We start from the raw sequence: 25,634 nt of genomic DNA on the forward strand, positions 1-25,634 counted from the left end.
CATTTCTAATGATTTTTATTCAAAATTTAAGTGATGGTGGGATTCGAACCCAGGTCCGAGGACATTTTTATTACTAATCAAAGACTGTGCCCCTAGACCACATCTTAGACCTTATCTAAGTTTAATAACTAATTATTATGAAAAGGAAAGTTGCCATTCACCATATAGCAGAGATGGTGAGTTGCAGATAGGCACAACAAAAAGACTGACAGAAATAAATAAAGCTTTTGGCCAGTAAAGCCTTCATCAAAAATAGACCCCCCTCCTCCACACACACACACACACACACACACACACACACACACACACACACACACACACACACACGTGCACGCACGCGAAAATGTAACTTGCACACCAGTTTGCATTTTGTGTGTGTGTGTGTGTGTGTGTGTGTGTGTGTGTGTGTGTGTGGTTCTATTTTTGACAAAGGCCTTACTGGCCGAAAGCTTTATTTACTTGTGACAGTGTTTTTGTTGTACCTATCTGTGACTCAGCATCTCTGCTCTCTGCTATATGCTGAGTGCCAAGTTTCCTTTTCATAATATTGTTACATTCCATGCCGTATTTTCCATTGTTTGATTTAATAACTAATTTACACATATTACTCAAGATTTTTCTACATATATTAAATTTTTTTTTTATGACAGCTGATCCATTTCTGTGTTCCTTGATTTAGTCTCAACTTCCATCTAGGTCTATATATTAATCTCACTGTTTGTATCTGTTGCAGCATCTGAGTCTGTTACTGTGTTTGTGTCTATCTGCTTAATTCCAAGTATTCTGTTCCTGTGTTTGCTCTTATTTGTATATTTGATTGTTCCCGTTTGTATGATTCGCATTATGTATGTGTCACATTATTGATTACGTCATTCAGTATGCACGAATTGTCCAGCTGTAATAGAATTTGTCCTATGTTGTCATACTCAGTTCGGGGTTGTATATGTGTGTGTGTCACAACATAAAGCTTCATGTTAGAGAGTTCCTAGCTCTTCACAAGTGCACATTGCTGTTTGGCTGAGACCAAACTGATGGAGGTGTTCTGGGTATGGACCACGTCCTATGAGGAAATGTGCCATGCCACTTGCAGGATCTATACATTTTAGCCTAATTCATTCCTTGATGTTTGGGAAAAGGTGCAGACATGACACCCCTTTACTGTGGAATCCCATTCTCTCTGCCCGGTATAATTTCGCCATTGATTTAGTGGCGCCCTTCTGTGATGTCTGCTCGTGTAATTTCAAATACCTTGCCACATCTGCCTTTCTTCAATCGGTATGCTACTGCTCTTTGATGGATGGTGATGTCAGTCAGGCGCACTCCTGTCACCACATATAATGACTCACCCGATGTTCCACCAAAGGCACCCAACATCCTGAGCAGAACACTTCTTTGGCCACGTCTGGCATAAGTTTGCCTTCCAGTGGTAAGTACACCCTTTTATTAGCTGCAATTGTTTGTTTAGTGTTGTTATACTATTCATTGATGTCTACGAGGAGCTGTGAAGCCTTGTTCTAAATGTCATCTTGAGTTCTCTGATATCATGACGATAAAATCATCAGCATACCCTACTATCCTCTTTGCTCTGTCATCTAGGTTGTCTATCTGTGGCTCGATAGCAGTGTCCCACAATATGAGTCCACATACAAATCCCTGTGAACATCCATTAGTGATTTTCTTGACAACCCTTCGGTGGCCACTTCGGTGGCCAGCTCGCTGTTTTACAGTTCTTTCTCTGCAATAGTCGAGAATGCTGTTATATAAATATAATGGGATTTGCATTTGTCTTCACTTCGTGAATAGAGTAGGCCACCGAAGATTATCGAAAGTGCCAGATATATCAGTTAATATTGCCACCAAATATTTGCCCCATGTGGTCTGTTATATGTAAATCTCCATTTACTGCATCACTGATACACCTGTGTGGCTGAACACATACTGAAATGGACTGAGTCCAAGAAGCTGACTGAGTGACTGTGCTCTGTCACACAGCAGCATCTCCTAAACATTGTCTAGAATACTCAGTAGACAGATTGTCTATATGATTTTGTGTCTGTTGAGTCCTTATCCTCTGATGTTTTTGTATCACTGCATTGGCTGTCTTCCAACAGGTGGTATTCTCCATTACTGTAAGGAGTCATTGAGTAATTCCATCAGGTAGGGATGGTCTGTGGTGCAGCAGTTCAAATGGTTTCTGAATGGACACCATTTGGGCCTGGAGATTTTCTCTCTTTAAATTTCATTACTGCCAGCGCAACCTCCTCATCAACAAAAGGAGTAGTGATTCAACCATATATGTATTTAATGTCCATTTGTCTGTGTAGTTCAATGTGGTGGTTTTGGTCATATGGAGGATTGTTGTCGTGTGGCAGCTTTTATAGCCGATGTTCTGCTGAGCATCTCCAGTCCTGTTTCATATTACCGTTTGGTTGCTTTAATGTTGACATTACCATTGGTGTTTTAATTATCTCAGTTTGTATTTTGAGGGCTCTTTTCATATGTTATTCTGTAAGTTGGCCCTGACAAAATTGCCCCAATGGTGCTGCCTTGTTTTTTTGTAATTCATCTTTGTATTGTCATTTGGCTTCAAGGTATTGATGCAATCTGATTACTTTTTCTTGTGTTGTGTTTGCTCGTTGGTAGTATCGTCTTTTATCTTGCGAGTCCTTCCTTAGTTTTGTTAATAATTTTGATCACGATATCATATGTTTACATGTATCATTGATATGTGAGATTGCAGTGATTTGAGCTCTCTGTAAGATGGGGGGGGGGGGAGGTACAGATAAGTTAAGTTACCTGGTCCAGATGGAGCTTCAATTTAGTTTTACAGACAGTACTCTGTGGCACTGGCCCCTTTACTTAGCCTGAATTTATCGTGAATCTCTCGCCCAGTGTAAAGTCCAAAGCAAGACTCCTGTAAAAGATAAAGGAACTGATCTGCATAATTACAGACCAATATTCTTAACATCGACTTGCTGCTGAATTCTTGAACATATTCTGAGTTGAAGTATAATAAATTTACCCGAGACAGAAAAGCTTCTGTCCACAAATCATTATGAATTTAGAAAGCATTGCTTGTAAGAAACTTAGCTTGCCCTTTTCTCATATGATATCTTACAAAGCATGAATGGAGGGCAACAGGCAGATTCCTAGGTTTCCAGAAAGCATTTAAGGGGGGTATGACGTCAAACGGGCCATCTTGGAGCTGGAGACACACCACAGGACATTTTAATTCCCACTGTCTATACTTTTACGAATAAATTCATAAAACTTTGTCAGCATGACCAGGAAGGATTCAGGATTCAGGATTCACACTCATAGCAGTGAGTTCAAAAACATTAAAAATTTTTTTTTTACATGTGAACTTAAATCATTTTTTTCACTTACTATTGGCTGCGTTTGTTGCTACAGGTACACGTTTCTTCATAAATAAGAGAGATTCTTCAATTAATTTTGCACAGCATACAAACCATACTTACAGGTGTATGAAACTCATTTATGAAAAAATGAATGTGCTGTTACATTTTAAAATTCGTGTTTAGAAAAAACTCAAATTTTATAGTTAATTATCTCAATTATTACCACAGTTTTCAATAGATTTGGAAAATTCCAGAGTTTCATACACATGTAAGTAAGGTTTGTATGCTGTGCAAATACATTGAAGAATCTCTCTTACTTATGAAGAAACGTGTACCTGTAGCAACAAATGCAGCCAATAGTAAGTGAAAAAAATGATGTAAGTTCACATATAAAAAAAATTATTTTTAATGTTTTTGAACTTCTACTGCTATGAGTGTAAATCCTGAATCCTCTCTGGCCATTCTGACAGTTTTATAAATTTATTCGTAAAAGTATCGACAGTGGAAGTTAAAATGTCCTCTGGCACCTCTCCTGCTTCAAGTCGTCCTGTTTGACGTCCTACCCCCCTTAACATGGTGCCCCACTGCTAACTGTTGATAAAGGTCTGAGCATATGGTTTAGGTTTCCGGATATGTGAGTGGCTCAAAGACTATTGAAGTAATAGAGCTCAGTACGTGGTCATCGATGGTAAACATTCACCAGAGAGGGGTATCATCATGAGTTCTCCAGGGAGGTTGATAGGACTGCTTTTGTTCTCTATATACATAAATGACCTTACAGACAGGGTGAGCAGCAATTTACTGCTGTTTGCTGATTGTGTTGTGGTGTACACAAAAGTATCATTGTTCAGTGACTGTAGGAATATATAAAATGACTTAGACAAAATTTCTAGTTGGTATTATGAATAACAGCTTGCTCTAAATGTAGACATATGTATGTTGGTGGTGATGAGTGTGAAAAACAGTCCTGTAATGTTCGAATACAGCATTAGAAGGGTGCAGCTTGACGCAGTCACTTTGATTAAATATGTAAGCATAATGTTGCAAAGTGATATGAAATGGAATGAGCATGTCAGGTTGGTAATAGGAAAGATGAATGCTCAGCTTTGTTTTGTTGGGAGACTTGTGGAAAAGTGTAGCTCATCCGTAAAGAAGACGGCATATAGAACACTAGTGTGACCCATTCTGGAGTACAGTTCGAATGTTCATGATCCCCACCAGGTTGGAGTAAAGGAAGACAGAGAAAGCAATTCAGAGGTGGGCTGCTAGGTTTGTTACTGATAGGCTTGATTAGCGCACAAGTATTACAAAGGTGCTGGTGTGAGCTCAAATGGGAATCCCTAGAGGAAAACGATGCGCTTCCCGCAAGGCATTAATGCGCAGATTTAGGGAAATGGCATGTGAGGCTCACTACAACAGTATTCTACTGCCAACAACGTACCTTTCGCGTAAAGACCATGAAGATAAAATAAGAGAAATTAGGGCTTGTAAAGAAGTGCTTAGACAGTTGTTTCTCCCTCGCTCCGTTTGCGAGTGGAATAGAAGAGGAAATGATCAATAATGATACAAGGTACCCGCCACCATGAACCTATGGGTTGCAGAGTAGGTACGTAGATGTAGGTGTAGAACAGACTAACAAATAGGTAGAAAATTGTGCTGGTACATTTATCCGTCTGCTATACGTTATAAGATTGTTTGCAGACTATAGAAGTAGGTGTAAAAATCTGAAGAGCTACACTTTAATACCGTACTCCATATCCAAAATGATCACAAGAAGACCTTCCCTTTTATTTAGTCACTAGGTACCCTTCATTGCTTTAGCAACCTACAATATACTGCCGTTAGAAGGGGAACAGGTTCTTTTACATACTCTTACAGGTATCTCATCTATTCCAGATGCCTTTCCACTATTAAGTGATTGTAGCTGCTTTTCTATTTCATGATCATTTATCTCTGTATCTGCCATTTCAGTGTTCATGTGATGATTGAAATAAGAGACTGTATTACAATATTCAGTAGTGAAACAGTTTTAGAAGACTGGGATCTGTATTTCGGCTTTCTCTCTGTCATCTTACATTTCAGTGCCAGTAAGATGACTAAGTGACTGAGTAAATGATTTCGACTTACTGAACTCAGGTAAGATCAAAACTTCTTAGGGTTTTTAGTTAGATTGGTCAACAAAATTTTGCTTTCAAATTCATTGAACACTTCTCTCATTGATCTACTTATGATCATTTTTCACTTCATTCAGCTTTATTTGTCATTTAGGTTTTGACTTCTCATAAATATGTGATGAAGCTCTCTTTGCTTCCATGGCAACTTTCAAAATCTGCTATTGCACGAGAAGGGTTAGGCGTGTTAACATGGGGCTGGAGAAGGCACTGATGGCAGAGGGCATGGATCACATTGCAGTGGTGCCTGTTGAGTCTATAAGTAGATCGTGTTTTTCTAGGTATGGCCTGCACCTCAATAGGTATGGAAAGGGGAGATCGGCGAAGCTTATAGGTGACAGTGTAGTGGGTGGTGGTGGGATCATTCATGGAAAAATTCCTGTAGTAGTTGGTGTTAGAGGTGCACCTTTTTTAGACTGATGTCAGCTGATAGGTATACCTGCTTAAAGGAAGTCCCTCTAATTAAGGACTAGCCTTCAGAGGACGTTACGTTTCCAAGTAGAGAAGGAATTAGCATATTTCATCAGAGGTATTAGAGATAAAATTAGTGAACTGCTTACAGATGTTGACTCTAAAATTATTGTTATGTCGGAGAACCACTTAAATAATTTGACAGTTCAGAAGCTTCCTTTACCAGGATACAGATTAGCTGCCTGTTTTTTTTAGGACTTCCTTGTGGAATGGGGGAGTGGCTATGTATGTAAAAAAAAGTTTTCCATTTGAATCCATAGACGTATCATGGTACTGCACTGAACAGATATTTGACTGTTGTGCAGGGGCAGCTGAATTTAGTGACACTAAGCTTCTAATTGTTGTTGTTTATAGGTTCCCTAAGTCTGACTTCAGAGGATTTCTGCTCAACCTAGAGAGGGTTCTTGAGTCACTTTATAGGAAGTACCAGAAATTAGTTATATGTGGTGACTTCAATATAAATTTTGTATATGATGGTGCAAGAAAAAGGATGTTGGTAGATCCCCTAAATTCATATGATCTGATGCAGACTGTGTTTTTTTTTTTCCAACGAGGTTGCAGGGGCACAGCTATAGGTGCAGGGGCACAGCCATAGATAATATTTGTATTCATTCTTCATTACTAGAGGAGCATTCTGTTAGTAAAAGGGTGAATGGCATATCATACCATGATGCAAAAATTTTAACATGAAAAGGCTTTTGTAACCAAACAAATGTCACATATAGTTACGAACTATGTAGGAAAGTTAATCCAACAGCAATGGAGATTTTTTTTAAACCTCATCAAGGAACAAGAGTGGCAGGATGTTTATAGTGCTGATAACATAGACGACAAATATAATGCTTTCCTTAACACATTCTCATGCTCTTTGAGAGTTGGTTTCCATTAGAACCTTCTAAATGGGATACTAGCAGTAAAATAGCAGCCTGGGTGGCTGACTAGGGGGAACAGTATTGTAAAATGCTTAAAAATGTTATTGGAAAGGCAAAGAGTATGTCGTATGCAAGTAGAATAGCTAATTCACAGGATAAAATTAAAACCATATGGTCAGTTGTGAAGGAATTGTCTGGTCAGCAACACAAGGTCGACAATATAAACTCAGTTCGTTGTAAAAAAAATTCTGTTACTGATAAAGCAGATATATGTACAGTATTTAACAATCATTTTCTGAGCATTGCTGGTGAATTAAATAAAAATTTAGTTTCTACAGGGAATCTCATAACTCTCTTGGCAAATGCCTTTCCGAGATTGATGTCTAATTAAATCACTGAAGACTAAGGACTCCCATGATGGAGGCTCAAGCAGAATATTAAAGTGCTGCACTGCACATGTTAGCCCTGTACTTAGGCATATTTGTAATTTTTCTTTAAGAATGGTCAGTTCCCCGAATGATTAAAGTACTCAGTAGTAAAGCCTCTTTATAAAAAGGGAGAAAGGGATAATGTAGACAATTTTAGACCTATTTCTATGCCATCAGTGTTTGCTAAAGTTATTGAAAAGGCTGTGTATGTAAGGATAATTGATCATTTTATATCACATAACTTGCTTTCAAATGTACAGTTCGGCTTTAGAAGTCATTTAATAATTGAAAATACTATATTCTCTTTCTCTTTGAGGTACTGGATGGGTTAAACAAAAGGTTTCGAAAGCTAGGCATATTTTTTTGGTTTAACTAAGGTGTTTGATTGTGTTGATCACAAAATATTGCTCTAGAAGTTGGACCATTATGGAATACGGGAGTAGCTCACAATTGGTTCACATCTTACTTCAACAACAGACAGTTCATGACATATGTTCCTGGCTTGTAGAAAATAAACTAATGCTAAATCACAGTGAGACTCCGTTTTTACAGTTTATAACACACAATTCAACAAAACCCGACATTTTAATTTCACACAATGGGCATATAATTAGTGAAACTGAACAGTTCAAATTTCTAGGTGTTCATACAGATAATAAATTGTCATGGAAAGCCCACATTCAGGATCTTGTTCAAAGACTTAATGCTGCCATTTTTACTAGCTGAAAGGTATCTGAAGTAAGTGACTGTTTGACATGAAAATTGGACTACTTTGCTTGTTTTCATTCGCTTATGTCGTCTGGTATTATATTTTGGGGTAACTCTTCCCATTATAAAAGGCTATTTTTGGCTCTGAAATGGGCAGTTCGGGCAATAAGTGGCGTAAGTTTGTGAACTTTCTTGTTAACATCATCAGCTTATTCCCAAGAATAAGCAGCTTTCACTCGGTTAATGCTCAGCAGAAATCCAACCTGCATTTAGATCAGACTTCTTCAACTCTTGTGCAGATAGGGTGGGAGTGAAAAAGAAGTATAGCTCATGGTGCGCAGATACCATGACTTCATCCACTTTCAGTAAGCTACCACAAGAATTCAAAAATCTTAGCAGTAATCTATGCACTTTCAAATCGAAACTGAAGAGTTCCCTCACAGGTCACTCCTTCTATTCTGTTGAAGAGTTCTTTGAAAAATTAAGCTGATTCTTATGGTATATTGTTGATTGCATTTACTTAAACTTATGGCTTGATTTTTTTTTTTTTGCATTCATAAACATTTTTATTTTGTCTGTTATTACTTTTATGTTGTAATTTCATGTACTGACACGTTCCATGACCTTGGAGATTTGCTCCTCAGTTTGGTCCTACGGAACTTGATGTGTAAATAAGAAAAATCACTTGAAACCTTGTTCGGATTGTAGTTGTCTAATATTTATGTAAGGATACTTTTGAATTTTACCCATTTGTGCTCCACACTTTCGTCGTCAACACTGAATGCTTGATGTTGACTACTCAGATACTATGCAATTTGTAGCCTATCACTCTTGCTAAGGAAATATATTTTCCTACCTTTTTAACATTCCTTAGTCACAGTAGTTTGAGAAAGCTTTTGAGAAGATATTTATTTAACTATCAGTGTTCATGACAAAGTTAACTACGTTAAACATCTTCTTTGTTATGTTTTCCCGTAAAATAGACTAAGATAAAATTAAGCTGAGGCTGGGCAATGGTTGACTAATACCCCCTCCCAAACCAGTGAACCTATTTCATTTAAACTTGGTACACATATCACTTATTATCTGGAAAGAATCACTGTTGGAGTAAGAACCATGTACCTATCATAGGCTTGAGGGTGCGAGTGAAAAAGAAGTGTAGCTCATGGCACACAGGTACCCTGACTTCATTCATCCAGTATATGAGAAAGAGAGCACTTAGTGACTTGCAACAAACATTTACGAAACTTTTTCTCACTGACAGCCCCCACAAAATGATGAAAGGAAAAAGTTTATCACTTACTACATTGTTCCTGTTTATGTAGTAAAACTGCCACTTCAGGCATGATATTTTAATTTATTACTTCCAACTGTAGTCATGACATATTTTGCAGTTAGTACTTGCATATACCGCTAAATGTACATGCAAAATTATATCATTGTATGAGACATACTTCAGGAGACATGACATCATAAACACTAAGATGCCCAAAAACCTGCTGCACCCCGCAAAGCATCTAAATTTATTACTTCTCAGCTACTAACTCTATTCACAACACATTTTACAGAGAGTACCCACATAAGCTGCTGGATCTACCCAGAAAAATATATCATTGTATGACACATTGTTCAGGAGATAAGGTGGCATAAAAATTGAGATGCATGTAAGCAAAACTGCAGTGAGATTTTCTACAGAAATAAATGATATGTGTATGAATATGTATGAAATGTGTTAAATATATGTGAAAGATGTGTAACATGTGCATATTATGCCGAAGCTGCAGGTAAAAGCTGCTCCTGCACCACTTAATCAGTTTGAGCCTCACTTGGTAGACATATGCCTTACTATCAGCAAAAAAACATGGCAGGGGTAAAAACTACCAGCCTGCTAATGGGGGGAAGGTCATAACTTGGAGAGAGGGTGGGGAGGAAGGGTTGACACAGAGGAGGAACAAGGAGGTTAAAACAGATAGTGGTGAGGAGGACATGGACAGAGAAAGGCGAAGGAGGAAATAGCCAGAGCCAGGTAAGAGGATGAGATGAATGGAGAGAGGGGGAAGAAGAAAATGGAGTGGGGAGGGCAGGTCGATAGGGAGGGAGGGAGAAGAAAGAAAGAAGCAGATGGACTAGGGACTAGAGAGGGAGGTGAAACAGGTGATCATGGAGACGGGCAGTTGGAGATTGACAGAGTGTGGGGGGAGGGGGGGGTGGCAGGAGATGAGAAGGGGGCAGGAGATGAGAAGATTGGAATAAATACATATCCAGTCAGTGCTGGGTACTCAGCTAGAGTGGGAATAAAGTATTTTGTGTCACTAAGAGCAACTTCTGCCTAATTTAGACACACAACTGCAGCCAAAAGTTTAAACTCACTTGCCAAAGCATTGTCAAGTCCTACAGTCCGCTACCAGAAAAAGACACACAGTTTGTACAGAAGAGAGAATCTTGTGAAATAAATAAGCTATCGGGAGAATTTTAAATAATAAACAAATAAAAAACAGTGTGGCAAATAAAATAGAGTTCTCAGGTAATACAGGTGGCAGAAGGAATTTCACATTGAAATCATTGACCACCAACTTCAGTGACTGCTTGCACATAATGACAACAAACCATTGTTCCTACTACTAAACAATGAAATCCATATGCATTTGATTTACAGAAACTGAAATATTTGCTGGTGGTACTAGGGTAGAAATATTATTATTATTATTATTATTATTATTATTATTATTATTATTATTAGACTAGTTACACACAAAGCACTAACAGTCTGAAGTCGTTAAATTTCGGCAGTTCAGAAGTAAGGAGTCCAGCAAGCAGGTGATTCACAAATCATAATTATAGTGTAAACATCTGAACTTGTTTGATTTTAAATGAGGTTGCAGTGTGCAGATCAAGGAAGTGCCGCAATGGAGAGGAGTTATGCAGAGGAAGTATGTTTTGTAGTAAGTGTTTGCCCTCAGTGTGGATAAACTTGAGGGTAGCACTTGTGATGCACTACGAATCCACACACACACACACACACACACACACACACACACACACACACACACTAAATATAATTCATCTTTCATCATTTTAAAAATAAAAATGTTCCAAGAAAAGTCTTTCATTCTACAGTTTAGTTAGGTACTAAAGTTGGTGATAATGTGGGGAAGATTGGGCCAACAGATGGCAAGGGGGAGGTCGGCTGGGGGCATTAGCAAATGTGTGATTGCATTCGGGTGTAATGGTCTACGGGAGGAAAAAAGCAGCATTATCTTAATGGGATGGAAATTGGTGAATATGACATGCGCACATACAGACAAACATATGATTACAGTTTCAGGAAAAGCAGACGGTTTATGCAAGGGAAAGAGCTTCAAAAATTGAGCAATGTGTTGGTCCACCTCTGGCTCTTATGCAAGTAGTTATTCATATTGGCATTGATTGATGTGTTGCAAGATGTCTTCCTGAGGGATATCATGTCAAATTCTTTCAAACTGGCACATTAGATCATCAAAATCCCAAGATCGTTGGAGGACCCTCCCCATAAAGCTTCAAACATTCTCAACTCGGAAGAGGTCTAGTGACCTTGCTGGCCAAGATAGAGTTTGGCAAGCATGAAGACAAGCAGTAGAAATTCTCACCATGTGCAGGTGGGCATTACCTTGCTCAAATGCAAACTGAGGATGGCTTGTGATAAAGGGATACAAAACAGGGTGTAGAATATTGTCAACATACCACTGTGCTGTAGGTGTGCCACGAGTGACAACCAAAGGGGTACTGCTACGAAAAGAAATGGTACCCCAGACCACCTCCCAAAACTGTAAGGCATGTGGTGTGTGGCAGTCACATTGGTACCCACTGCTGTCCAAAATGTGTCCAGACATGTCTTTGACCTGGAATCTTATTGGGTGGAGTAGAATTTTCTTCAGTGATCAATCCCACTTCAAGTTAAGACCCAGTGATCAGATAAGATGTGTCTGGAGATTCTCTGTGCAGCGGTGGAATACCAATCTGACTGTCGCCCACCGTACAGTCCAACAAGCAGAACTGATAGTTTGGAGTGCAATTTATTTTCACAGCAGGACCCCTTTGTTGTCATCCACAGTACAACTATAGCAGGGTGTTACCTTGACAGTATTCTGTGTTCCTTTTTGTTGCCCTCCATAGTAAGCCTTCCTAGGTTTACATTGCACCAAGATAATGTCTGCCTGGTGAGAGTTTCACCTGCTTGTCTTCTTGCTTACTAAACCCTACCTCACCCTAAAAGGTTGCCAAATTTCTTCCCAGCTGAGAACATTTAGAGCTGTATGAGCAGGGCCTTCCAATCACCTCAGGATGTTGACAGTCTAATGCACCAATCGGACAGTATTTGGCTCGATATCCTTCACGACATCCAGCAACTCTTGGTGCGAAGCCAAATAACTGCTTGCATAAAGGCTACAGGTGGACCAATGCTTTGCTGACTTGCTCATTTTGTGAAGCACTTTCTCTTGAATAAATCGTCCAACTTTCCTGAAATTACATTCATTTATCTGTACATGTACATCACTCCTACCAATTTCTATGCCATTCTGATTATTCCTTAATGGTGCATCTCTTTTTGTCTTAAGAGGTATACTAAATTCAACAGTATATATAAAATTATTTGGAACTTGGCTGTATAAAAAAGAAGCATCAGCACACAGATAAACTTATGAAGCAGCTCAATTAGACCTATGAATGAATAACAGGTTGTTGTCTTTTGTTGTACAGTTTGACTACTTATTGTTTTGTGGAATTGTGTTCTGAAACAATGCAGATGGAATAAAGGAAGTATTCTTTCAACAAAAGCAAGCAGTAATTCTATTGTGTAAAGTGGATAATTGCACACTTTGCAGAGGCATCTTCAAAGGTCTTGAAGTTCTGATACTCACTTTCCAATGCATTTCTTCTTAATGAAATTTATTGCTAATAATAATAAAAATGACTTTCATTTGTTCTCTGATGTATAGAACGCTAAGGTTGTGATGGTGGTGGCGGCGGCGGCGGTGGTGGCGGTGTTCTTTTATTCAAATCGTATAAATTTCTTTGAACTGCAATTTCTTTTTTCAAAACTGCCTCATAATTTGTTCGTTGTACTTCTCAAATCGTCAGCAATTTTCTGCAGCATCACATTCAAGGTCATCTATTTTCTTCTTGTCTGAACTGCTTATTGTCTACATTTCAGTTCCATCCGAGGCTACATTCTAGACAGATATCTCCAGCAAAGAATTTCTAACACTTAAATTTATATTACATGTTAACAAAATCTTCTGCTCAGAGATGCTTTCCATGCTTAGCCAGTCTGCATTTTATATCCTCTATACTTTGGCCATTGTCAGTTATTTTGCTGCCCTAAAAGCAAAACTCAACTGCTACTTTTAGTCTCTCATATCCTAATCTAAATCTATCAGCATCACCTGATTTAATTTGCCTGCATTCCATTACCCAATTTTTCCTTTTGTTAACATTCATCTTATATCCTTCTTTCCAAAAACCAACTGTTCCATTTGACTACTCTTCCAAGTCCTTTGCTGTCTCCAGTAGCATTACAGTGTCATCAGCAATTTCTTGTCCATGAACTTCAATTCTCACTTCAAATTTCTCTTTGTTTCATTTACTGGTTGCTTAATGTACAGACTGAATAACATTAGCAATAGACTACGATCATGTCTCACTCTGTTCTTGACCACTGCCTCCCTTTCATATCCTTTGACTCTTTTATGGCAGTCTGGTTTCTATACAAGTTTTGAAGAACCTTCATTCCTTGTGTTTTATCCTTGTTCTCTTCAGAATGTCGTATTGTATTCCATTTAACATTCTCAAAAGCTTTCACTAAGTCCACAAATGCTGTAAATGTAGGTTTGCCTTTTTTCAATCCATCTTCTGAGATACGTTGTAGGTCAGTATTGTCCCTCATGTTTCTACATATCTCCAGGTCCCTAACTGATCTTCCCTAAGGCTGATTTGTACCAGTTTTTCCATTGTTTTGTAAACAATTTGTGTCAGTATTTTGTTACTATGACTTATTAAACTGATAGTTTGCTAATATTCACACTTGTCAGGACCTGTTTTTAATTAGAAATTATTACATTCTTCTTGAAATCTGAGGATATTTCACCTGTCTCGTGTGTCCTGCATGTCATGTGGAATAGTTTTGTCACGGCTGGCTACATCTATATCTATACTCTACAAACCACTGTGAAATGCATGGCAGAGTATAAGGCCCATTGTACCAGTTATTGGGGTTTCTTCCGTACCATTCATGTATAGAGCATGGGAAGAATGGTAATTTAAATGCCTCTGTGTGTGCTGTAATTAAGCTAATCTTGTCCTGACAATCCCTATGTGAGTGATAAGTAGAGTGTTGTAGAATATTCCTATTCATCTTTTGAAGCTGTTTCTCAAAACTTTGTAAGTAAGCTTTCTTGGGGTAGTCTACATCTATCTTCAAGTGTCTGCCAGTTCAGTTTCTTCGGCATCTCTGTGACGTTCCCCCACAGTTGAAACAAATCTATGAAAATTTGCACTGCCCTTCTTTGTATACGTTCAATGTCCACTGTTAGTCCTGTTTGATATAGGTCACACAAAATTGACAAATATTCCAGAATTGTTTGTACGAGTGATTTGTAAGCAATCTCCTTTGTAGACTGATTCCATTTTCCCAGTATTTTACTAATAAATTGAAGTCTGCCTCCTGCTTCACTCATGACTGAGCCTGTGATATCATTCCATTTCCTGTGTTCTCAGATTCTTTCGCAGTGGCATGCTTCAGTGAAATCTCAGTGTACAAGCTATGTCATTTTGAATAAAACACTTGAGCTTACAACAGCTGTCTCCGCCATCGTAATCAGAGATTTGAAATGACTGACTGCCAGGGCCCACACTCTGTTCTGCTTATATAGGTGTAATGGCAGTGTCGGGAACCTTCCAGAGAGGACCAGAGTGACACATGCGCAGAAGGCAAGTTGGGCAGCTCATAGCGGCTCCCGTCCACCATGGGACATTGAGGGGAAGCAAATTCGTAGACTTGAAGCTTGTAGGGACACAGGAGCGGCAGTTTCAAATGTGGCGCTGGCCGCTCGCGCCATGCGGTGTCACTTGGGCCATGGCAGGACAATGCTGCTAGGACCTGCTCAACAATGTCTTTCACGCATGCACCACTCCGGCACTCTCTGGAAGCTTCCAGCTGCTGCCATTACATCTATATAAGCTGAACACAGTGCCAGCCCCAGCAGTCATTGATTTCAACTCCTGATGATGATGGCAAAGACAGCTGTCAAAAGCTTGAGGGATTTATTCAAAATGATGTCGCTTGTAAATTGAGAAAATTTTATTGATTCCATTTCATATCCCTACAATGTGTTACACCCAGGTATTTTGTAGTTGGTCAATTCCAACAGTTACTCATTGATATGATAGTCATAGAATACTACATTTGTTTCAGTTTGTGAAGTGCACAGTTTTACATTTCTCGACATTTAAAGCAAATTACCAGTTTTTGCACCGCTTTGAAATTTTGTTAACATGTGACCAAATATTTATGCAGCTCATTTCAGACAGTACTTCATTATAGATAACATTATCATCTCCAAAAATTCTGATGTCACTATTGTCCACAAGATCATTAATATACAACATGAAAGCAAGGGCTCCCAACACACTTCCCTGGGGCATGCCCCGAGTTACTTCTAGATCTGACGATGAGTCTCCATCCAAAATAACATGCTGCGTCCTCCCAATCAAAAAATACCCAATCCAGTCACAAATTTTTCTTGATATCACATGTGATTGTACTTTTGGCAATAAGTGTAGACATGGTATTGAGTCAAATGCTTTTTGGAAATCAAGACATACTGCATCTACCTGGTTGCCTTGATCCAAAGCTTTCATTATGCCATTTGTGGAGAGCACAACTTGGATTTCACATGATAGAAGTTTTCAGAATCCATACTGGTTGGCATGGAGGAGATCATTGTGTTTGGGATACTTCATTGTGTTTGACCTCAGAATATGTTTGAAGATTCTAAAAAAATCAAGGATATTGGAGGGTAGTTTTGTGGATCACTTCTACTATCCTTCTTGTAAGTGGGTATGACCTGTGCTTTCTTTTGTCTAGTGGGCAAGGTCTTTTGTTCAAGGGATCTGGGATAGATCATGGTTAGAAGAACGGCCAACATGGCTGCAAATTCAGAATAGAATCTGATAGGGATTACATTAGGCCCCAGAACTTTGTTCATTTTTAACTATGTCAGCTGTTTCTCAACACCACTGACACTAACACTGATTTCACTCTTCCTTTCTGTAGTACGAGAATTAAATTGGGGCAGTTCTCTTGGTTTTCTTTTGTAAAGGAACATATGAAAACAGAGTTAAGCGTTTCAGCTTTCGCATTGCTATCCTCAGTTTCAGTTCTATCTCATTCCCAAGTGATTGGACATGAACTTTGGTGCCACTAACATCCTATACTTATGAACAGAATTTCTTTGTGTTTTGTGAAAATCGTTTGCCAATTTGCTGCTGTAGTAGTCATTGAAGGCTTCAGACTTTGCTCTCTTGACAGCCAAACGCATTTCATTCACCAACTCTCTGTAGTCCTGTGTTCTGTTTTACACCTCTTAGGAAGTATTCTCTGTTTCTGTAGAAGTTTCTTTACAGTGATTGTGTACTGTGGAGGGTCCCTCCCATTATGAACTGTGACAATCACCAGTAACAAAACTGCAATTTCGCAATTGATTGTTGGACGATTAAAATTTCCACTGATTGGCATCAGAAGGATGCAATTACCATTTTATGCGCACCTGATTTCTTATCTACTGTGACAAATACACCACCTCCATTCCCCGTTAGCCTATCCTTTCGATATAGACTTAAATTTTCCTCAAAAATCTCACGGCTATCAAATTCAGGTTTCAACCAGCTTTCTTATTTTGTAAGCTTCTCTGCTTTTCAGGAGTGCTTCAAACTCTGGCACTTTGTTGTGAGTGCTTCGGCTGTTAGCTACTAGGATTTTAATACTGTGGCCTGTAGTGGACATTATTTTGGACCTTACACGACTACTTCTGGGTCTCCAACAGCTGTTGTTATTTGGACTGGATGGAAAGTTGCCTAATCTAAAAAACTCTCTTCTGCAACGCACATACAGTCAGCTATCTGTGTTGCAGTCTGTGATGTGTAATGCACATCTGACCAATTTGGTGGGACCCCACAGTTTTCAAACTTTTGTGCAAGTCCTGAGAGTGACATCCTAGCTTGTCACAGAACCCTTGAAGTCTCTGGTTCAATCTTTTGACTCGACTCAAAACCAGGAATCAGTTCTGGAGACAATACTGCAAATTGTGAGCTCCATTGAGACTCTGTGTGCAAGGATGGTCTTCTCTTCCAGTCGCTGGAATGATCCAAATATGATCTTGGAACACAAACGACAGGTGGCGATTGTTCCAACATGCACCACAATTTGCAGTTGATTGCAACCTGTTCACTCAGTGGCTGCCGGAATAGTCTCTTCAACTTGTTGAATGAGGCCCCCAGGCACCCACAATTACTGTGTTCCTTCCTGTCCGTTTCTGCCATTTCCCTATGATGTACCGTTGCTTGCCATACATTTGAACTGCCGACGATTAATGAACCCCTACCCTTCTGTTTTTGCCTCTTCTTGATACGGGCAAAGCCTGTTTCCCCAGACCAAGTGAAGTGAGCTCCACTGGCTCAGTTTTAGTGAAAGACAGCACCTTGAACTTGTTGATTAGAAGGATTTGTATAGCACATTGAGTCCTCCCTGGTCCCTGTCTACCCTGTACAGGACACCTAGATCTACCATTGACATGCCACACACAGTCAAGTGGACAAATGATGATAGATTCTGTACTTCCTGCAGAGGAGATAGGACCTGCAGGAGAGGGTAGTACTTGAGATACCTTTGGTATCCTGACTCTCCCAGGGATCTCAGTAATTCTGAGGTAATGTCATCTATTCCAGGGGTCTTGTTTTAGCTTTGGTCTTTCCGTGCTCCATCAGATTCTTCTCATGGTATCATATCTCCCAACTCATCTTCATTTGCTTCCCTTTCTCTGACATTGCATTAAAGTTCACAATACAGGACAGGAAAAAAAATCACTATAGAATTAGTCACCTTGTGTAGGACTCAGAGTGGCATTTTGTATGTTGGTGGGAAGGTTTTCAGGACATCCCATCTAATGTTAAGCAAGAAATTGTGATTTCTTAAAAGTTAAAAGACAATTAAAAACATACATTATTGATCACTCGTGCAAATTGTATGGTATACATTCAGTGACTGAAGACTTCTATTAGCCTTGAACAGTGTGATTGTTTTTTGGAAATATGACATTGTCTTTATGTTACCTTGATACTGGTGTATGATAAACCTCATTGCGGGTATCAACCCAACAATAGAAAATAAATATCATCTATTTCATGTTAGCCATTCATGGGTTCTTGGCACTGCATTAGAAGGCAGTTATTATGATCACTTCACCATTTTCTGTGCTAGGCTAATGTATCCTTTCAAGTCAAAAGTCATGTAGACAAATGTATATATAAGGTAGTCTTGCACATCAAACAATCTGAAAATATTTCTTACTGTGTATGGTACCAGAGGGAAAAGCATAATGTGTGATACTTTGTTTGATCTGCAAAATGTTTTGACTGGCATTTGTTCCATAAAATGAAAATTCATTTGACAAAGTTCTTAAAATTAGAGAGGCAGAAAGATTGAGCAGTACTTACAGGAGGTACATCTCCCAGCATGGTCTACTGATATTGATAAAATTGGAAACTATGCATTCCTTCAACCTGGAAGTAAGAGGACTTGGGAGAGGGTGGGGGGGGGGGGGGTTCATCTAGACCTTACATTAAGAACAGGTTACATTCTGTAGAGATGCAATATAACATCCCCCAACCCCCCCCCCCCCCTCTCTCTCTCTCTCTCTCTCTCTCTCTCTCTCTCTCTCTCTCTCTCTCTCTCTCTCTCACACACACACACACACACACACACACACACACACACACACACACAGAGAGAGAGAGAGAGAGAGAGAGAGAGAGAGAGAGAGAGAGAGAGAGCTAGCTTTAAGTATTTCACTTTTACATGCTACTAGTTTAGGAGATGCATTCAAGTTATAACACCACCTTTCCCCACCCTCCACCTCACACAAAATGCAAACTAAGCATATGAAAACTGTACACCTTGTGTCACTTCTCTACATAATCTCTCCGCCACCTGTCCATATTTTTCCAAACGTTGATGCCATGATTCCATTGTCACTGCCTTGCCTATTGTCACAGCTGATTTAAAGTTCCATTTGTGCCATCATCACACATCAACATTGCCTGGCAATATGCCATAAACACAGTCTTGTGGTCATCTTGACGGCACTCAGCATTTATGGCATCCACCAGGAAGTCTTTATGCCATTGTATCAAAAACAGTCCCCACTCTCATTGCTGCCTGAGATCTGTGTGCTGTATGGTGCTGCCATCTCCGTCAAACATTCATAATGAGTGCGACACAACACTGGGTGAGAGCTAGTGGCTCCACCAAACAAGTGGCAGTTATTTTCTGGGATACATAAGGAAATCTCTCTATTCATTAATACAAAAGGTGGAAACAACACATGAATAATTTTCCAGTCTTTCAGTCCAACTGGATGCAAAATATGAGAAGAGACTTACACTGAAAAATTATAAATACTGACACTGAATAACCATTGTAGAAGATGCAGTGCCCTGATGAAAGATGTGTATATATGTCTGTGTCTAAGGAAATGGTGGCTGAGGTATATTTTGAGTATGATGAAGTAATTATGGGGGGGAGATCGTGGGTAGGTCTTTTTTCATTTCAGGACACGACGAGAGGTAGTCAAAACTGTGGCAGATAATGTAATTCAGTTGCTCCATCGTCGGTGGTACTCAGTCATGAGGGGATTGCTCCTCTGTGGCTGGACGGTGGGATGTTGGGAAGTGGCAAAGAAACAATTGGACCACGCCACTCAACATGACATTACTCATTTCAGTGACTGCTTCAAAGCCTGTGCCAACTGGATCCTTCCCACAAACACCAGCTTTTCTGAACTGCCCAGGTGGGAATGCTTCCTTCAGTATATCTTACATTCCTGTAACCCTCCTGGCCTCAAAATTCGTTAGTCATTGTCGTAACCCATCTAGCCTCTTCCCTGTTCCCATTCCAGCACTACACAGCTCTCATTCCACAAATGCACCCAGTCGTTTTACTTCTCTCTTTTTCTGCTACCCACCCTCTCTCCCCCACCCACCATCTAACCTCCTGACTGCACCTAACTGCCCTATTGTCCACCTCGTCCCTGCACACTCCCACTAACAGCACTTAACCGTCCCGCACTCCTGCCCTACTATCCCTTGTGTGTGTGTGTGTGTGTGTGTGTGTGTGTGTTTGCTTTGCCCATGATTGACAAAGGCCTTGTGGGCCAAAAGCTTGTCTACCGACAGTCTTTTTGTTGTGTCTATCTGCAACTCAGTATCTCCACTATATGGCGAGTAGCAACTACCCTTTTCATAATATTGTTACAGTTCATCCTGGACTTTCCATTGTTTGATAAATGTCACTAACATAAATATAATATACTAATAATGTAAATGCCACTCATCCGAATCTTCTGTCATCTACAGCATTCGATTATGCAAATCATAGCATTTACTTGGAGAAAGTTAATTTTCATGTAGCTTAAGATGGAACTGTTAATTCCATTAATTCATAGTTAGCTAACGAGAAACAGTGTGTCATATTAGGTAGCTCCACTGGTAGCAAAAAGGAATCGCTTCCCAACTGAACTTGTGTCTGTGACAGCTAGCACCCTGTAAAGATCTTTAAACATTACTACTTAACTTGCATTGGCCTGTGGTTCATCAATATTGTGAATGCTGCAAATAATAAAAAACAGCATGAAAATTTCAAGCTTGACAAATTATTTATTGGCATCATCTGATCGACAGAACTGACATAAGTGTAAAACGACTGATGAAACTGAGCTAAACCGAACTGAACTGCACTGACTCCTGAAGTAAACAAAATTTGACTGATTGCCCGCGCAGCATTGCTGCATTGCTTTAAACACAATTTTAACAATTGCTACCACTGTTAATTTATTACAAAATGTAACTTACACTTAAATACAATTTCATCTAAACTAACTGCTGTTACATTTGTACAGGTTATAAAATATAGTGTCAAATAACATAATATTTTTATCATCATCTTGGTTTTATGTGTGAAAATTAATTCACAATCTGATTTCAACGATTATTTTGACTTTACTTTAATTTCATTATTAGTAACTGTATGGATTTTGTTGCTAACATTTGTTCAAAGTATACATATCATGCTGAGCCAGACTTCATAAATTAAATACACACATGTTTTCTCAAATACCAGAATTTCGTAAATTTGGGTGGTGTAACTAACAAGAGGTAAATATCTACATAATTTACAAGCATCATTAATTACAATGAATTACATAAAAATGAATAACGAATGAAATTACATCACTGGATAGTAATTGTTATTTTCATTTAAATTGTAATGAGATTTTCACGTTAGTGTATTTACAAATTTCTATTGTGATAATTAGAGGCATTAGTTATTTATGCTAACATTTCCACAGCCTCGTAATATTTGTTGCTAAACATTTATTACTTCAATTTCGTGATCTGATATTTAATTTGGCATATGTACATATTTTTGTTAATGACAATAATCCATTAACAATCACGAGAATGTACGTCATTCCAGAACATTCTATATGTATTACAAAGAAGTATAAGTTTTTTGGGCAAACTGAACTGAATGATACCTATAAAAATACACATAAAAGGCTGTAGGATGCACTGAATTGTACGATAAATGCATGGATGCATATAAAAAGAGTGGTATTGGACAGTTCATAATGATCTTGGGGGAGGCTGTTGCGTAATAACCCTCAATTGATATCAGGTCCATTTCAGATCATGTTATGTGTAAATAATATCTCATGTAACGGAAATTTAGCGTATGTTTTGCATTGTTTCCTCTTCATTTGATTGCTGGTTTGGAAGAGGTCATTCTCAGTTTGTTTTGTGACTTAAGAAATATTATTTTTGCAAATGAATTCACATGTACCATGTGTGAATGTGACTTAGATGTAAATATCTTGTTTATTGCAGCATCAAGGTTGACCTTATTGTATATAGCTAAAAGATGCTCAACAGCATCTGTGGCATTGAACTCATTTATTTCCAACCATTTCTAAGTTCCGCCCCAGTATTTTATTGTTGAGACAGCTATACATTGTGGTGAAGTTACACTGTAGCTACAGTGAAAAAGTGTTATGTGGATATGAAGACAGCTGATAAAAGCCAAGACCAGTTATCACCTGTATTGAACTGCAACTGTGACTGAAATAAATAATCAACCAAAACTTTCCAACAGTTGCTACATATCTGTACATACATTATGTGTGCCCTAAAATTGTTATGTCTCTTGATGACATTAATTAGCATTTTGCTTTGCAGCATTTTTTGCTTGCCTGTGAATATTTGTAAAATCTTATTTCAGATTAGATACTAAGAGATTACTGTATTTTGTTCTTACCTTAGTTAAAACAATAATGGTTCTTTTTTATTCTGAAGGCTCAGGGAAGTACTGCAAAAGAAGAGGTGCCTTGTGGGGAACTTTTCACTTGTCCACAAAGTACATTCGGTGACGAGAAGTGTGATGATCCAATGGAAAATTGTGTAAGTGACAATGTGAATTTGTTTGCTAATTTCATGTACTGTCCCATCATCTGCCCTCCTTCCCCCTCCACACGTTCCACCTAAGTTTAAAATTACAGCCAATTTTCATTTATGCTTCTCTTGTGAAAGCTTCATATAAATTGTATTTCTATAAATTATATCGATGACTCTACATATATATACTTTTATGGTCATTACCTGTGGTGTGACAACCAGTGTCCATTTTTAGCAGTTCTCTGTTACCAATATTGATGGCACTTCAGTGCTGAAAGTTAGCATTATTAAAAAATTACTATAATGTATCAGAAAATGTGTATGCTCTACTCTTACTTAAAAATCCAGAAATCCATCTTGAAGTTTAAAGTATCAGTTTTTGTTCTGACCTTTTGCTGCCAAAAAATTTGTTGCACCTAGTAATCATTCTTAGGTTTGTAGAGCTCTAAAGCGGCTGTATTACCTGACAAAACAATAAAATTGGATACTGTAATTTTAGCAAAATATGCTCTTCTCAGTTTTCTTGCTGAAACATGTTTCAGCAATTCTACGCCACCTCCAGTGGTTGGTTTCTAGAAGACTCGATCATTTTTATATAGTTTGGTGCAAGTCAGCTTAGAATTCATTAAAGACACAGCCCCTGGGGACTCGCCACTCTTTTGTGAGTTCGTGCTTGGCTCCAAACTGTGCAGCACTTCTTCCCTTTCTGTGCTGCATGTCTATCCTTTTAGTATTCTTTTTTTCCCTTCCCTTGGGGAACATGTCTGGGATATTTTTGGTAATGTGTTCTGAGGTTGTAATAGTCTGACACCAAAACAGCACCTCATATGTTTTTCTTTCTTACTTCGTTCTCCATCTCCTACCCTTCCTCAGCTTGTGCATTTGAATTTCCTCCACATTTCTTCCTCCTCTCTGTGCGCACCTGAAGGTGAGCCCATCCATTTGATTTTCAAGTCCAACAACTGTCTTACGACTTCACTCCTCCATGGCTATCCTGTTTGTGTCAGAGTCCCATCAAACACTGAATTCTTCACATGTGTTATTTACACTCATCTGTTGGATGGTCTGACCGAGGGAGATATCCAAACTTATCTCTCTGGTTAGGGCTCACTGCAATATATCGAGTAATGAAAAAGTTGATGCAACCATAGAGCCTACACACAATGTTTCTCATGTTTGATTGGGTACTGCTTCCATCAAAGATCAATGCAGGCTATGAAGTCACCATTGTCTGACTGTACATTCCAAATCCAATGCATTGCTACCAGTGTCAACATTACAACCATACTTGCATATCCTGTCAAAACATGGCCAAATGTGTTACTTGTGGTAGGGATGCTCACAAGGGCGATTGCGCACCTCCTCTCCATTGTATCAATTGCAATGGCAACCATGCCGCCTCATCCTGAGAATGACCCATGTATTTCGCTGAGTGGGCTGTCCATGAGATCAGGATGAAGGAAAAAGTACCTTACCTTGTCGCTTGCAAGTTGTTGGCTAGTCAAAAGCCCTGCATTTTACCATCTGGCACTTAACAGTACTGTTCTTCCTGTGCCTCACTCCACGAAGGACATGGTCACGCAGACTTGTGACTTCAAATTCAGCACTGCAGTTGTATCATGATAGCATCCCCATCTCTTTCTTGTCCACCTGCACAACAAGGCACAAAATCTTCACCCACGACAGCAAAATCACCTGCTTCACACCCAGCAGGCTGCAAAGGACAACACACACACTTCCGCGAAAACTTCGTACATACCTCCAGCCACAAACATCTGAGTCTTCATCTGCCAGCCACAAAGGCTCTAAAGAATCAGACAAACGATTTTCTCCTTCCCCGACTCGGAGATCCTCTTCAACAGTGTCGCCGCATGACACCCTCACCCAGCTGACCTCCCATTTCACCAGTGTGCACTTTCTGCTGTTTTTCTGTTCTGGAATCTGCAGGCCAACCAACAGAGAAGTCCAACACCTATGCAGATCTCCTGGAACAGGATCCTCCAGCCTTTGCTCCCTGTAGCGCTGAGTCTTCAAAGGTTGGCATTTGGCAGTTGCCAAGGTGACAACCATTCATTTGTTCCCCCCTCCTCTTTTTTTTCATGATGATTCTCTTCCAATGGTATGTTTATGGCATTAGATCCAACAAGGAGGAATCACGGTCACTCTTGAAACCGTAGCATCTGCATGTTTTCCACCTCCAAGAAACAAAATTACTTCCTCGTGTCCACCTTGACCTCTCGCATTTCCTTCTATCTGCTTTGACCTTCCTCCCAAGGGTGGCATCCCATCTTGTAGGAGGAGTCATGCTGTTCATCCAGGACCATGTTCACAGCCAAACCATATAACTGAACACTTGATTGCAAGCTATTGCAGCCTGCTTTATCCTTCCTCACTTCATCTTTTCTCTTTACAAAGTGTACTTCCCTCCGTCATTCGGTGTCACCAGAACAGACTTCCTTCAGCTTATTGATCAACTCCCTCACCCCTTTTTTCTGCTCAATGACTTTTGTACACACCATCCCCTTTGTGGTTCACCCAGAACCTGTCCAACAGGTACCCTCTTGACTGACGTTCTCAGTCAACTCAATCTCATTTGTCTTGACACTGAAGAACCCACATTCCTTTCAGACTCCATGCACATCTATTCTAATTTGGACCTCTTTATGATGTCACACATGTTTGGCCCTGCCCTAGTTTTCAAGACAGAGCTTCAGTCTCTGTAAAATGACACCCATCTGAGACACAACAGAAAGATTCACATTAAGCCATTGGACCACATCACTTTGCGACTGTCCTACTTCCATTTTCCTATGGCTTTCCACCAAAGATTGTCTGGTAGGTGCCTTCTTTGTGCCATACTGCACG

At 39.3% G+C, this 25,634-nt stretch overlaps 1 protein-coding gene across 4 annotated transcripts in view; it reads left to right on the plus strand.

Moving 5' to 3' along the window:
- LOC124789612 (E3 ubiquitin-protein ligase TRAIP) overlaps nt 1-25,634 on the plus strand; it is a 216,933-nt gene that overhangs the window by 178,111 nt on the left and 13,188 nt on the right. For all 4 annotated transcript variants that reach the window (XM_047257027.1, XM_047257029.1, XM_047257028.1 and 1 more), the window contains one exon: nt 22,671-22,775. In XM_047257027.1, the coding sequence (XP_047112983.1) occupies nt 22,671-22,775 (105 nt within the window). The remainder of the gene's footprint in view (nt 1-22,670; nt 22,776-25,634) is intronic.

The sequence above is a fragment of the Schistocerca piceifrons genome, chromosome 3 (genome assembly GCF_021461385.2).
Source record: "Schistocerca piceifrons isolate TAMUIC-IGC-003096 chromosome 3, iqSchPice1.1, whole genome shotgun sequence".
NCBI classification, from domain to species: Eukaryota; Metazoa; Arthropoda; class Insecta; order Orthoptera; family Acrididae; genus Schistocerca; species Schistocerca piceifrons.